The following is a 13,640-nucleotide window of genomic DNA, read 5'->3' on the forward strand; positions in this document are numbered from 1 at the left end:
TCAGTGGCAGCACCCAGACCTGGGTCATCACTAGTTACCACAGCCACAAAGTTAAAAAACCTCGCCCATTTCTACAATTTATCTTCCTAAAATATTATTTTAAGCCTAACCCTAACCACACTGCTAATCTTATGCCTAACCCTAACCTGAAATGAATGTTTTTTTGTTTTCAATCATTTCTGACTTTGTGGCTGTGGTAACTAGTGGAAACCCCCAGACCTTTGTCACATGAGAAGGAGAAAAACGTCATATTTCATGACGTCAACATTATGCGCCTCTCATTCGAGTTTTGCTGTGTAATCTGAGGAAACGAACGAGGTTGCGTTGTTCCTCAGGCAAAACTTTACTTCAAAATTGTTACTCGGAAGTTACAGTATGGAATATTTGATCGGAATTCAGGGACAAGACTTTGTCCTAGTTGCTGCTGATAATGTTGCAGCCCACAGCATCGTTAAGATGAAACAGGGTATGCTCGTTTGCAGTTAGCTAGTCGCTAAATTAGCCAGCTAGCTAACGTTATTTAGCCTGCTTTTGTTAGCCATGAACTCATTTGTAAAATCAGCAAAATGGCCTAAATATTTGTCTCACACATTTCATTTTTGAATCATATAACGTTACTGAAACATTCATTATAATTGTTGTTACCTAGTTAGCTAAGCATGCTAGTTTACATGTTATGAGATAACAGTAGTTTAGCAAACTAGTTAGCATCTATGTTAGCTAATCAGCTAGGAAGCTTCCTCCCTGGCCAATGAGTCGAGATCAGAAAAGCGGACACTCGCTACCGAATTGATTTGGCTTCCAGTTATCACCAGCGTTTGTTTGCTAACAATTGTGTTGGAAGAGCTAGTAAGCTTGTTAACTTGCATGTCCACAAACCCCAAGCAGATTTGCACTAGCTACCTAAAAAGGCTAGCCATCTAGCTAACTCCCTTCATTCAATTGTGAAAGTGAAAGTCAGCAAGGAGCGCACACACTAGCAGGCCCAGATTATTATCAAAATGACTTGCAATATTTTCCTCAAAGTAAGAAAAGTCTGAACGAGTAGAGCTATTTGTAATCAAACTAACTTAAAGAATGTATTATTTGGATTTATTTCTATATGTCATGTTGAACATGTCACCGGAGTGCGTATGTGATTAAATAACTAACACCTTGTCTATCGCCCTCAGACCAGGACAAGATGTTCAAGCTGAGCGATAAGATTCTGTTGCTATGTGTGGGAGAGGCAGGAGACACAGTGCAGTTTGCAGAGTATATTCAGAAGAATATTCAGCTATACAAAATGAGGAATGGTAAGTGCCACCCATTTCTTGTTTCTCTGGTGTCAAAATAAAGATGGCCTAGTACTATTCATGCCACCGCTACTGACATATGTGCATTCAATACTCGTTGTGAATATTGTTTGTACATTTTATTTATGAATGTTTTTCCACCGGTAATGTGCTACCCCATGGTGACATCTGATGGGGCTTTCCTTTCATTTGGACTCTTTCAGGTTATGAACTCAGTCCAACAGCAGCAGCCAACTTCACACGCAAGAACCTTGCAGACTACCTTCGAAGCAGGGTAATTATTTAATGTGGACCAATGCTTTTATTTCTTTCCAATGTAGTCTAGCATACCATACTGCGATACTCCAAAGTTGCTCTGTGCTATTGCCACTTAGCCAGTGTCTTGGCTGAGCAAACCCATTTTGGTGATTTCTGGTATGTCATCAACATAAATCAATCACAGCACATTGTTGGACTCATTCAGCAGTTTTTACCTGAATAAATACAATACCATTGGAAGTTAAGGTTGAAAATTCAAGTTATACTGCTCAAAAATATAAACGCAACATGCAATAATTAACGAGTTTAGGTTCATATAAGGAAATCAGTCAATTGAAAGGAATGAATTAGGCCCTAATCTATGGATTTCACCTAACTGGGCAGGGGCGCAGCCATGGCCTGGCTCCCAAGGGGTTGTGCTATACCCTCCCAGGCCCACACATGGCTGCACCCCTGCCCAGTTATGTGAAATCCAACCACTGGGGAGCCAGGCTCAGCCAATCGGAATGATTGATCGGAATGATCATTCTCTAAAATGACGTTGTAGGGGGCTTGTGGCAGATAAATGAAAATTCCCTTCCCCCCCGGCAAAAGCTCTGGGGGACATTCCTGCAGTAAGAATGCCAATTGCACACTCCCTCAACTTGAGACATCTATTTCATTGTGTTGTGACAAACTGCACATTTTAGTGGGCATTTACCTGTGTAATAATCATGCTGTTTAATCCGCTTCTTGATATGCCACACCTGTCAGGTGGATGGATTATCTTGACAAAGGAGAAATGCTCACTAACAGGGATGTAAACAAATTTGTGCACACAATTTGAGCGAATTAGGCCTTTTGTGCATATGGAACATTTCTGGGACCTTTTATTGTAGATCATGAGACATGAGAACGCTTTACATGTTGCGTTTTATATTTATATATTCCTAAAACTTAAATTGAAAATGATGCCACTTCCTGTTGACACGACATATTGATAAATAGCCTAATAGCCTAATGTCAATGTCAAAATGGTTTAAGTGTCCAAGTCAATATCTAATATGCAGAAAGTTTTATATATTGAAAACTTAAACATAAAACGTATTATCTACACATACATTTTTTTATTTTTATGAACACCTTATAAACTGCACACATACCAAAAACCCTGTTATTTTGTCAATTGGCAATAAATGACTGGTCGTTGATGTAAATGACAATGTGTCCTCAGTCAATTTACCTGGTAAAATAAAAATCTATTATCACTTTATCAATTGCGTTAGAGGGGGGAGATGAGGTTGCATGTCCTATTAAAACTAACAAGCTCACCAAACCGAACGCTCACATGTTGATTTTGTACCCCCCACACCAGACACGATCAGGATACTATGCAGGTTGAAATATCGAAAACAAAGTCTGAACCAATTATATTAATTTGGGGACAGGTTGAAAAGCATTAAACATTTATGGCAATTTGGCAAGTTAGCTTGCAGTTGTTAGCTAATTTGTCCTATTTAGCTAGCTTGCTGTTGCTAGCTAATTTGTCCTGGGATATAAACATGTAGTTATTTTACCTGAAATGCACAAGGTCCTCTACTCCGCCTATTAATCCACACAAAAACGGTCAATCAAATTGTTTCTAGTCATCTCTCTTCCTTCCAGGCTTTTTCTTCTCTTGACTTTATATTGTGATCTACAACTTTAATAAATTAGGTGCATTAGCGCCACTGACCTCGTTCGTCTTTGACACCCACGTGGGTATAACCAATGAGGAGATGCCATGTGGGTACCTGCTTCTACAAACCAATGAGGAGATGGGAGAGGCAGGACTTGCAGCGCGATCTGCGTCACAAATAGAACTGACTTCTGTTTTAGCCCTTGGCAATGCATACTCTCGTTGGCGTGCGCAATAATTGAGTAATATAGATTGCTACATTTATTTTGCAACGCTTGCGCATGCGTCTCAAGCTGTGTAGTCAGCCTGTAAGGCTCATATCTATATTTTGGAATGGTGGATGTTGATTTCGGGAGGCTGCCATCGAGGAAAATAGATATATATATATATTTTTTGCTTATCCTCAACGAAACACGACCCACAGTAGGATACCAACAGTGACAACAGTTGACTGAAATTGAAGTGATAGTTTGACTGTCAAACCCGAGAATTGGTGTGTTTGGCCGTCGACTTTTATACAGAGACCGCCCCGAATTATCAGTGCCATTTGAGAAAGAAAATCATAATTGCATTCGAAGTCTTGACAAAACCAAAGATATTGATATGTTTTAAACTGGTTGGAACCAAAATAATTTTACAATCGTTTAGTTCTGAACAGAACCCCCCCCCCCCCCCAAATTGTTTCATTCCAATGTTCTGACCAGCAACAAAAGAAAAGTACCGGCTTATATCGTAGGTTTTGTAACCTGTGAAATCAACAGTATTTTACTTTTTACTCATTGCATTACTTCACCAATCAGTGCTTATCATTCAGACAAGCTAGTTGTTTACATGCATGATAGACGTACACGTGTAGCAAATGGCTCAAGCGAGAGCGAGGGAGGGTAGAGAAGGCGGCTTGAAGCGCTGTGCATCTTGTTATGACGTATTATATGAATAAGGTCCACAGAGTTATACTTAGGAGCTGTTTCTATAGAGGAACTTTGAATGCCTTTTTGAGCGCTAGCTAGCTAACGAGCTTGAGCGAGGTAGCTAGCTAACGAGCTTGAGCGAGGTAGCTAGCTAACGAGCTTATGTGTGCAGAGCGCACCAGAATTAAAAACACACATCTTTGCCTTGTTGTAGTTAATTAATCCAATGTGAAATGTGATAACTAGGCCTATAGTATCCTTAACTACCATTGAACAAGTTAATTCATACATCTCTAGCTCATCAAAAACCTCTCTCCCTGTCTACTGAATCAAGCTTGTAACGTCAGTACAGTAGCCTAATGCTTTGGAGGAGCAGGTAGCCGAAACACACACAGGCAAAGATTTCCAGCTTGCAGGTACGCTGGAGTAAGTGTCTGAGTGAGTGAGGGCTTTGCATAGGGGTTTTTCTATAAATCATGGGGCCAATGTGTGACATTAGGATAAATAAAACAGACTTTTATCCAGGTCCACACGTGTACTTAGAGGAATATATGCACATTGCCCCATAACGCCACCTATGCAACAACATAGGCCTAGGATTATACATCCTTTAAGCAGGGCTCATACAGAGAGTGGCAAGTCAAATTCAAGGACGTCTTCAATCACTTAATTATAATTTTTATATAATTGTACATAAGACTTAAAATAGACTCTTCCCCCCTCCCCAAAAAAGTGTTTAAAAATGTAGGCCCTTACCACTTTAAGAATAATGCATTTTGTAGGCCTTGTCAATGCATTGATATTCAAATTATTATTACATTTTAAATTATGTGAGAATGTGGAATTGCCTGACTAAATAAATTGGATACATGCATGGAGATTTTTCTGTAGCCTATGTGGCTGACACAGGCACACATCATAAAGCCACGAATAGCTGTAGAATTAATCTCACCATCGCTGTTTTTTTAACAGCCAACCAAAAACCTTGTTCCCTTTTGTAATGGAGGGATTTGTATAGGAAGCCAAGTTAAAGCCAGCATTCGATGTTGTCGTCCTCAAAACTACACTTAGTTTTACCGCAACAGAGTAGCGCTACACCTTTCAATAGAATCAGCTGGTATCAAACCAGTGGCCACATCTCTCTCCAAAACAAAGATTAAAATGAAATCGCAAATAATTATAGGGGAGCAGGAGACCCTATTGGCTACAATAATTACAAGGACTTCTCAAGCAACAACTTTAGGAAATGTCTGATTTTCAAGGTATGTCTGTTCCAGTACATGAATTTCTGAGCTCCAACAAGTTCAAGTAGCCTAGGCTACTTCAAGCCCCTTGTATTGTTTTTAAAATTGCAGGTGTAACATGGAAACCAAAATGTATTTGTCATGTTATTTCATTACCAGATCTACTAGGCTATGTAATTTGTCATCTTTATATACATAATAATTAATAGGAATAACGTTGGGTGTTGCGAAATAGTCTATGATTGCGCCCAGTATACTCCGTGTCTAATCGAAGGCGCCAACACACGAAAACACAAACCCATTACCTTGATGCTTTCTCTGTTAAATCTGACGACACCCTGCTGAAAATCAAGCAGAGAACAGATGATCAACATCAATATGCTAGGGATATTAGATCCAATGTGGATCCAGGCTGTCTTCACTGGCGTAACGAATGAGAGACATAAATATTCTTGACATTCCTCGCCCAACACCTTTATTCCAGCACTGGGACTGTTGTGGTAGTCAAACAGCTATTGGTCACTTGACTGTCATTCAGAAAATTCTTTCCAGGATTAAGATGTGTGAAAATATCACAATGAAATTATATATTTTTTTTTTAACCTTTATTTAACTAGGCAAGTCAGTTAAGAACAAATTCTTATTTTCATTGACGGCCAGTGGGTTAACTGCCTTGTTCAGGGGCAGAACGACAGATTTGTACCTTGTCAGCTCGGGGATTTGAACATGCAACCTTCCCGGTTACTAGTCCAACGCTCTAACCACTAGGCTACCCTGCCGCCCCCTTATACAGCAATGTTCCCCCTTATAGCTTATACAAACACCCATAGGCACTTTGTTTTGTTGTGGCACTATAAAGAAAAATGCAGGGGACGTAAAATACAGGTAATAACTGGTTCCCATGCTCTTAAAATAACGGTTCTGTTCCGGAACAGTATGAATCACTTTCGTTACGTTTCTGTTCCTTGAAAACGTTTTATTTTCGTGTTTTCAGTTATTTTCCTTGAACCGCATCCAACCCCTGGTTTTAAGCACTTGATCTTGTATCATCTTGTTGACCAATCTGAGGTAAAACAAGAAAAAAAGATGTGTAGTTACCCCCAATTGGATGTGGTCAAAACGTCAGCTTGTGTAATGTAGTAACACATACTGTCCACATGAAAAGTAGCGTAAATATACATGAATTAGATATGTCAAAATAATCTTATTTTAGGGTGATGGTGAATTATTTGTTCAAATATCACATAGCTATATTTCTCACTAGTTTAACCGTTTTTAAAGATAAGGGGGGGGGGGGGGGTGCTCCTAAGCAAAATCTTACCAGGTGCTTGTGCAGCGGGCTGAATGTTTGACGTCCCTACTATGTCACACATTCAGGTCAGATTTCAGTCTAATGGACCTGCGACACTTAACTTTTGCGGAGCGCGAGACATTCCCGTCGTTTTCCGAGGAAAACTGGGCACAAGCATGCCTGCCTCTTCCAGCGAAGCAGCTAAAAAATAAAAAACTGTCATGGCGCGCTCGTGTAGCACACGTTACGCGCATCTTGTCTCCGTTGTGTACCTCTACTATATCAGTCTGAGATGTGGGCGACGAGTTTATTTTGACCGATCCAGAGACTGTTGTCAATATGTTGTGAGTTGGCCTAAGTGTCGCTCCAGTCTCAAGGGTAGGCAACACCTGCGGCAGAAACAGAGCGCAACCCATCGGGTGCCTGTCCTACCACTCCCTGGTTGTGAAGCATTGAACGTGTGTGTGTATGACGATTGTGTGTGTGCCAGAAGGAAAGTGTGGGAAGGACATCCGAGTCAAGTCTCCTCGTATCCGTCCCTCTCAATCTCATATGGTTGCGGCAAGGTTAATATGTTAGGAGTAGTGCAGCCGCTGCCTGTCACAATAGCAGAAGGATGAAAATAATTACAAAAAACAATTAGTGGGGCTGAGGAGGGAATGTGGGACACAGGGAGGGGGGAGCGGAGGGAGTGGGAGAGGGAAGCTAGAAAGGGGGCCGGTCCCAAGGGCTTTGAACTAGGCCCAGAAGTCAACACGGCACAGAAGGGCGTGTGCAATTGAGAGTCGGTGTTACAGTTGGGCTGCTACTGGTTCAATATGTGCTTTAGATATCGGACAACATTACAAAATATTCAGAAATTCATGCCTGCCCAAAGGCAGTAAAAACATATTTTTTTTACCCTGTGGTACATATATCCTTGTTAATGTATATTGAATTTCCGTACGCTGTTCTCCGTTCTCGCAGGGCTTCCAAACAGTTTCTCCTCGACATCCCACACCTTCCTTTAGCTGTGCTCTCCAATTCACACCCACCCCAGAGTATTTGGACATGCACATATGTTAGATAAACACGTTTTCCACACGTTCCGGAACATTTCTGAATGTTTCTCTCTCGTCCACCTGAGTGGAGGGTCGCGAAGCTGTTAAGTGAAGAGGATGTCTCTTGTGGTGCGAAAACATCAGGGGATGAGTGGTGGTGATAGAGCTTGGCATTGGGTGGGGGGGGGGTGCACTGTGTACCTACCAGGAATGGTGTGAGAGAAGGGCAGCCTGAAGTCAACTGCATTATGCATTTCAAAAACTCTTTTCTTAAAATGGACAGCACAGCCACTGTTCTTGTTTAAGAGCGGTGATGAACTTTACAGGCTTTCTCTGTTATAAACCATTATCTCAGTCGTATGTAGCCTCTTGGGTTGTATCCCAAAGAACAAGTAAGCCCTCTTGCTTTATTTAAAGATTTAGTAAAAAGGCCACGGCAACAGTTTGCCTGGTGCTAGTGTTGCATATGGGGTTTTTGTTTTTAAGTACAGCGCGGGCACAAATAATTACTAGTGCCATATTGCACATGACTCCCCTGTTCCAGCACAGATGAACAATTAATACAGCAGATTGAGGGGAAATGCCAATAAAGAGAACATGTCCTGGGGCACGGTGCAAAGAGGGTGGGAGGGAGGGCACGGTGCACAGAGAGGGGGAGGGAAGGAGAGGGGGAGCGAGCGCTGGCACGTGGAAGACGAGAGGGAGAGCGAGCGGGGTTGATTTACCACGGTTCACTTCGTTCATCACCAGACACAACCATACATCCTCCTTTTTAGTTGAATGCCTAATACCGTTGGACACCCCATCTCTCTGGTGTGTGTGTGTGTGATGAGGTTCTTTTGAAGACATATGTGTTTGGGACTTGGCCTGAGTTCAGGTGCTGGATTTAACGAGCCTGCTGCCTGGTGGCCTCCTAGGTGTCATGAGGAGGAAGGGTTATTTCGATGCCAGCTCCAGCACTGTATTTTTTACGCCGTAACCTGTAAGACAGGTGTTGCTCGGGTGAGTGTGGGTGGTAACCTGTAAGACGGGTGTTGCTCAGTGAGTGTGGGTGGTAACCTACCTGTAAGACGGGTGTTGCTCAGTGAGTGTGGGTGGTAACCTACCTGTAAGACGGGTGTTGCTCGGTGAGTGTGGGTGGTAACCTGTAAGACGGGTGTTGCTCGGGTGAGTGTTGGTGGTAACCTGTAAGACGGGTGTTGCTCGGGTGAATGTGGGTGGTAACCTGTAAGACGGGTGTTGCTCGGGTGAGTGTGGGTGGTAACCTGTAAGACGGGTGTTGCTCGGGTAAGTGTGGGTGGTAACCTGTAAGACGGGTGTTGCTCGGGTGAGTGTGGGTGGTAACCTGTAAGACGGGTGTTGCTCGGGTGAGTGTGGGTGGTAACCTGTAAGACGGGTGTTGCTCGGTGAGTGTGGGTGGTATCCTGTAAGACGGGTGTTGCTCGGGTGAGTGTGGGTGGTAACCTGTAAGACGGGTGTTGCTCGGGTGAGTGTGGGTGGTAACCTGTAAGACGGGTGCTGCTCGGGTGAGTGTGGGTGACGCCACTGGGGTGTTTCTCGGGGGACACCAATGAGTTCAGGCATGGTCTGGCGAGACATAACCCCTTTCCACAGGGAGTGTGACAAGTCAGCCCTTCTTTCCCCCGAAGAAAGGGTCTCGCACATACACAACGTTGATACTTGGGGCAGGTGTTCAGATGACAGCAGGTTACTGCGGCTCAGGGGATGTCAGGTTGGACATCCACTGTGTCGCTCTCCCTCTAGGACTGGGTTCATATGCAAAGCTTAGCTGCTGAATTGTAACGTTCGTTTCATAGCGTCAGTGGGTTTAACTCATTTGAACCAGGAAACTCCGCAATTGTCAAACGTCAATCCAGGGCGCGGCGCCATGACCGCTTTCTGTAACTTCAATTTGTCCTGATAGGGGGATTATAACAAGGAGGGAGGATGGTGAAAGGGGAGAATTGCGAAAGCGGAGAAGAGCTCATTGAAATGGAGTGGCTAGAAGGGTAAAAAGTAATTTTAAGGGAGAGGGAAGGAGGGAGACTACTTCAGAAGTTTTTAATGAGCCCTGGCATTACTCCAGGGCATAGGGTGAAGGCGGGAGTGGGGGGGGCAACAGCGGGGGTCCGTATCCCAGCAGATGTCACACTGCCAGTGACACCACGACCCCCCCCCCCCCTCTCCAACACCCCTCCCAACCCACCTAACCCCCCTCAGTCCTCTCTAACCCATCTACCCCCCCACCCTCCAGGTTTGCGACAGTTTCACACCCCTCCCTGTTCTCTTGTGCTGCTGTTGTTTTACCTCCCGTTTTGTTTACTTCCAAATTAAAGCTGATCATTAATAGCAGCGACGTTGGAACAATCTGAAAATAACCTGTTACTGGGTATCTTTTTAGTTGCCTTCTGTTGTGCTCTTAATCACACTGCCGCTTCCTAGTGTCTGGCACCCAGCTTGTGCAATGATGGTTCAGTGTGCTGACCGTAGAGAGAGATCGCTAGAGAAGGTGTATTATTCAATCGTTTAGTCTCTATGGGACTGACTATTGGTCGATGTCGTAACACCAACCTCGGAGGATAATAACAGAGGAAGAGAAAACAGGACCTTTGTTGTTTGAATGCGGACAAAGAATTGTAATTGTGTGTGTTTATAATTTTGTGTGTGTCGTCCTTCATCACATGCCCATTGTGAGAACGTTGTCATAACACCATAATGTCAAGATGTGGCGACAGTATCGCCGTAACAATCCCAATTGTTTTTCCATGTCTTCACTGACCCATATCTCCTCGTCTCCTCTCTCACCAGACTCCCTACCATGTGAACCTGTTGCTGGCTGGGTTTGATGAGACGGACGGCCCAGGGCTCTACTATATGGATCACCTGTCTGCTCTGGCCAAGGCCCCCTTCGCTGCCCACGGCCACGGAGCCTACCTCACCCTGTCTATCCTCGACCGCTACTACAGACCAGGTGGGATCTCTCTCCCTCTCCACATCTTTTACTCTTCCTCTATTTTATTGGCCTCATTATCTCTCCCTTTTCTCCTCTTTCTGACTCCGTCGCTCACTATCTTCTGCTCCATTCCTCTTGTCGGTTTCCCCTATTCTCTCTCGCTCTCTCAACACTTCACGGGATTTAATATTAAATGACTGAAGAGTTCTTGTATTTAAGTTCAACTTCATCTGGACGTGAAGCTAACCATAATTCTCTCATCACTCTCGTGCTTCAGATCTGACTCGGGATGAAGCCATGGACCTGCTGAAGAAGTGCATTGAGGAGGTGAGCTCGTTTCTTTTTCCTGTTTAGAGCTAACTGAATGACGGCACTGTGCTTCATCACCACCACCTTTACGGGGTGGAGGGTAGCCTTGAGGTTAGAGTGTTGGGCCAGTAACCGAAAGGATGCTGGATCGAATCCCCGAGCTGACAAGGTAAAAAAAATAATATTCTGCCCCTGAACAAGGCAGTTAGCCTACTGCAGCCCTGTAAGGCTGTCATTGTAAATAAGAACTTGTCTTAACTGACTTGCCTAGTTAAATAAAAATACAAATAAAAACTATTTGTTGGTTTCAAGTCATCACATTTGGAGATGTTACAGGATAATCACAATCAGCAGTCGGGTGCATGTGACTTTAATTTGTCAAATAGAGATGTCTTTATATTAGGAAAACGACATTTTGCGAGAACTGTTCAAGGAACAGAACATAACAGCCATAACATGCATATAGCTTTGTTTCTCCTATACACTTGCATTGGTATATGACTCATGACCTAACTCTCCCTCCCTCTCTCTCTCTCCGCTCCAGCTGAACCACCGCTTCATCCTCAACCTGCCCTCCTTCAGCGTCCGTTTGATTGACAAGGACGGCACCCATGACCTGGAGAAGCTTATCCCTGTGGGCGCCAAGTGACCGCTCACTGCTTACCCCTAATGCCCACATTTTTGTACCGTAGACCTTGCCCTTTATGTTCCAATAAAACGTGACGCACTGTTGAGATATCTTTTTTGTCCTCGTAGTGCTTTCTTCAGGCTCCCCTATAAAGAGAACAGCCTTCTGGCTGTGTACTCTTGTTGACGCTGTAGTCTCTGTGTGTGTGTGTGTGTGTGTGTGTGTGCATTGTCGACCATGAGAAAGTGAAAAGCCGTATGACCAGAAATGAATAATGAATACAAATATATAATGATGGACCTTTCAATTAAATGTGGGTATTTTCATGACTTTATTTCTACTGTAGTTAAGTAACAAATAAATTATAATTACATTTTACAGATGTGTATTCTTTACACAGTATATTTTAAGTATTATGTTTATATACTATATACATAGCCTATTGACTCTTACCTACAGTGGTGTAAAGTACTAAAGTAGTTTGGGGTATCTGTACTTTACTATTTATATTTTTGACAAATTTTAATTTTACAAAACCACATTCCTAAAGAAAATATTGTGCGTTGTACTCCATACATTTTCCCTGACACCCAAAAGTACTCATTGCATTTTGAATGCTTAGCAGGACAGGAAAAGGGTCCAATTCACACAATTATCAAGAGAACATTTATTTAAATAACTGCTGTCTGGTTTACTTAATATAAGCAATTATTTATATTTTTGAAACTTAAGTATATTTAAAACCAAATACTTTGATACTTACTCAAGTAGTATTTTACTGGGTAACTTTCACTTTTAATTTTCTATTAAGGTATCTTTTACTAAAGTATGACAATTGGGTACTTTTCCCACCACTGATTATCTAGCTGTACCAAGTATCACCCTAATTTTCCTCTGCATTCAGGAAAAACTAAACATCCGGATGGGAAAACTGGGCCACAGTAGTGAACATCAAGCCAGTGTGTCTCCAACTCCTCTCTCCTATATCACAGACAGGTGATTAATAAACATTAAACAATCCCTCCTCTCCCAAACACACCGGAATCTGACGGGAAGAGCAGCATATGTTTGCCTGGAGGCACAGGGAGATGGAGAACAACCCTGCTGAGTGTCAGATATTGGAGAGGGAGGGCGGAGAGAGAGAGCGAGGGAGGGAGGGAAGGGCAGGTCACAGGGAGATAGATGGATGGGGGAATTGACACTTGGGGTAATGTGGAGGGAGGGGGCAGGTAAGGAGGTGTAGAGAATGGAGAGAACCAGAGAGAACGAGCAGGTGATGAGAGGTGGTGTAACAACAGATGAGGGAGGGGGACGGGAGCTGAGGTGTGGAGTTGTGCACTGGGGTCGTGGCGGTCTCCCAGGTACCAGTGGGGCTGGCTGCTGCCTGGCGCGGTGACACAGTTGCCGCTGTGATGGTTAGGGATCGCTTTCACCTCATCGCTTTGGCGTAAATGGGCTCTGAATTTTGAGTGGCCCCTGGGGTGCAAGTTCGCATCAGTAATTATTTTGTGTGAGAGAAAGCGAGGTGGGTAGTGTGTCTACAGTTAATCACAAGTGGTGAATTGCTACTTTTTCAGAATATTCTGTTATTGTAATGATTAGCAACAAATATCTATATTTGTACTTTTTTGTAAATATTAGAATTTAATATCTTAAATTATTCTTGAGATGTTTTATATTATTTTCTAATCACCAGAAATTGTACTTTTTTTTTAACCATTAATATTTTGAAGATAGATCTATTTTATGGCCCGTGGCTTGTAGGTATTAAACTCCTGAATAAATAAACGTATTAGAATAAACCTTGAATTGACATTAAAAATATTGCCGTAGGAAAAGCATCCTTTCACCATTATCGACAGTGAATGATAAAACATGATACCCAGACAGTCCGCATCAGTTATTCTTTAATAATATATTACATTTATGCCGTAATACAATAATTATAACAGTAATAACATTAATAATAAACATACACAGTAAGTACAAAATGATTCGTTTTTTTTCTTAATTTACCCACACCTACCCTCCCCTTCAACCATAGCTGCCTTTGA

General features: G+C 42.8%; 1 protein-coding gene across 1 annotated transcript; it reads left to right on the top strand.

Moving 5' to 3' along the window:
- The first annotated feature begins 257 nt into the window (after positions 1 to 257).
- On the top strand, positions 258 to 11,696 carry LOC139372595 (proteasome subunit beta type-2-like). The gene is made up of 6 exons (XM_071112343.1): positions 258 to 466; positions 1,173 to 1,295; positions 1,499 to 1,569; positions 10,505 to 10,667; positions 10,927 to 10,976; positions 11,503 to 11,696. Exons 1-6 carry the CDS (start codon positions 376 to 378, stop codon positions 11,605 to 11,607), a joined length of 603 nt encoding a protein of 200 aa, XP_070968444.1. The 5' UTR covers positions 258 to 375; the 3' UTR covers positions 11,608 to 11,696.
- Positions 11,697 to 13,640: the final 1,944 nt, after the last annotated feature.

This window comes from Oncorhynchus clarkii, chromosome 18, assembly GCF_045791955.1.
Source record: "Oncorhynchus clarkii lewisi isolate Uvic-CL-2024 chromosome 18, UVic_Ocla_1.0, whole genome shotgun sequence".
NCBI lineage: Eukaryota > Metazoa > Chordata > Actinopteri > Salmoniformes > Salmonidae > Oncorhynchus > Oncorhynchus clarkii.

What these genes read in the sequence shown, in the direction of transcription:
- LOC139372595 (XM_071112343.1), top strand. Translation starts at nt 376, where the DNA reads ATGGAATATTTGATCGGAATTCAGGGACAAGACTTTGTCCTAGTTGCT. An exon ending in CATCGTTAAGATGAAACAGG is followed by an intron (nt 467 to 1,172) that starts GTATGCTCGTTT and finishes TATCGCCCTCAG; the next exon opens with ACCAGGACAAGATGTTCAAG. An exon ending in GCTATACAAAATGAGGAATG is followed by an intron (nt 1,296 to 1,498) that starts GTAAGTGCCACC and finishes GGACTCTTTCAG; the next exon opens with GTTATGAACTCAGTCCAACA.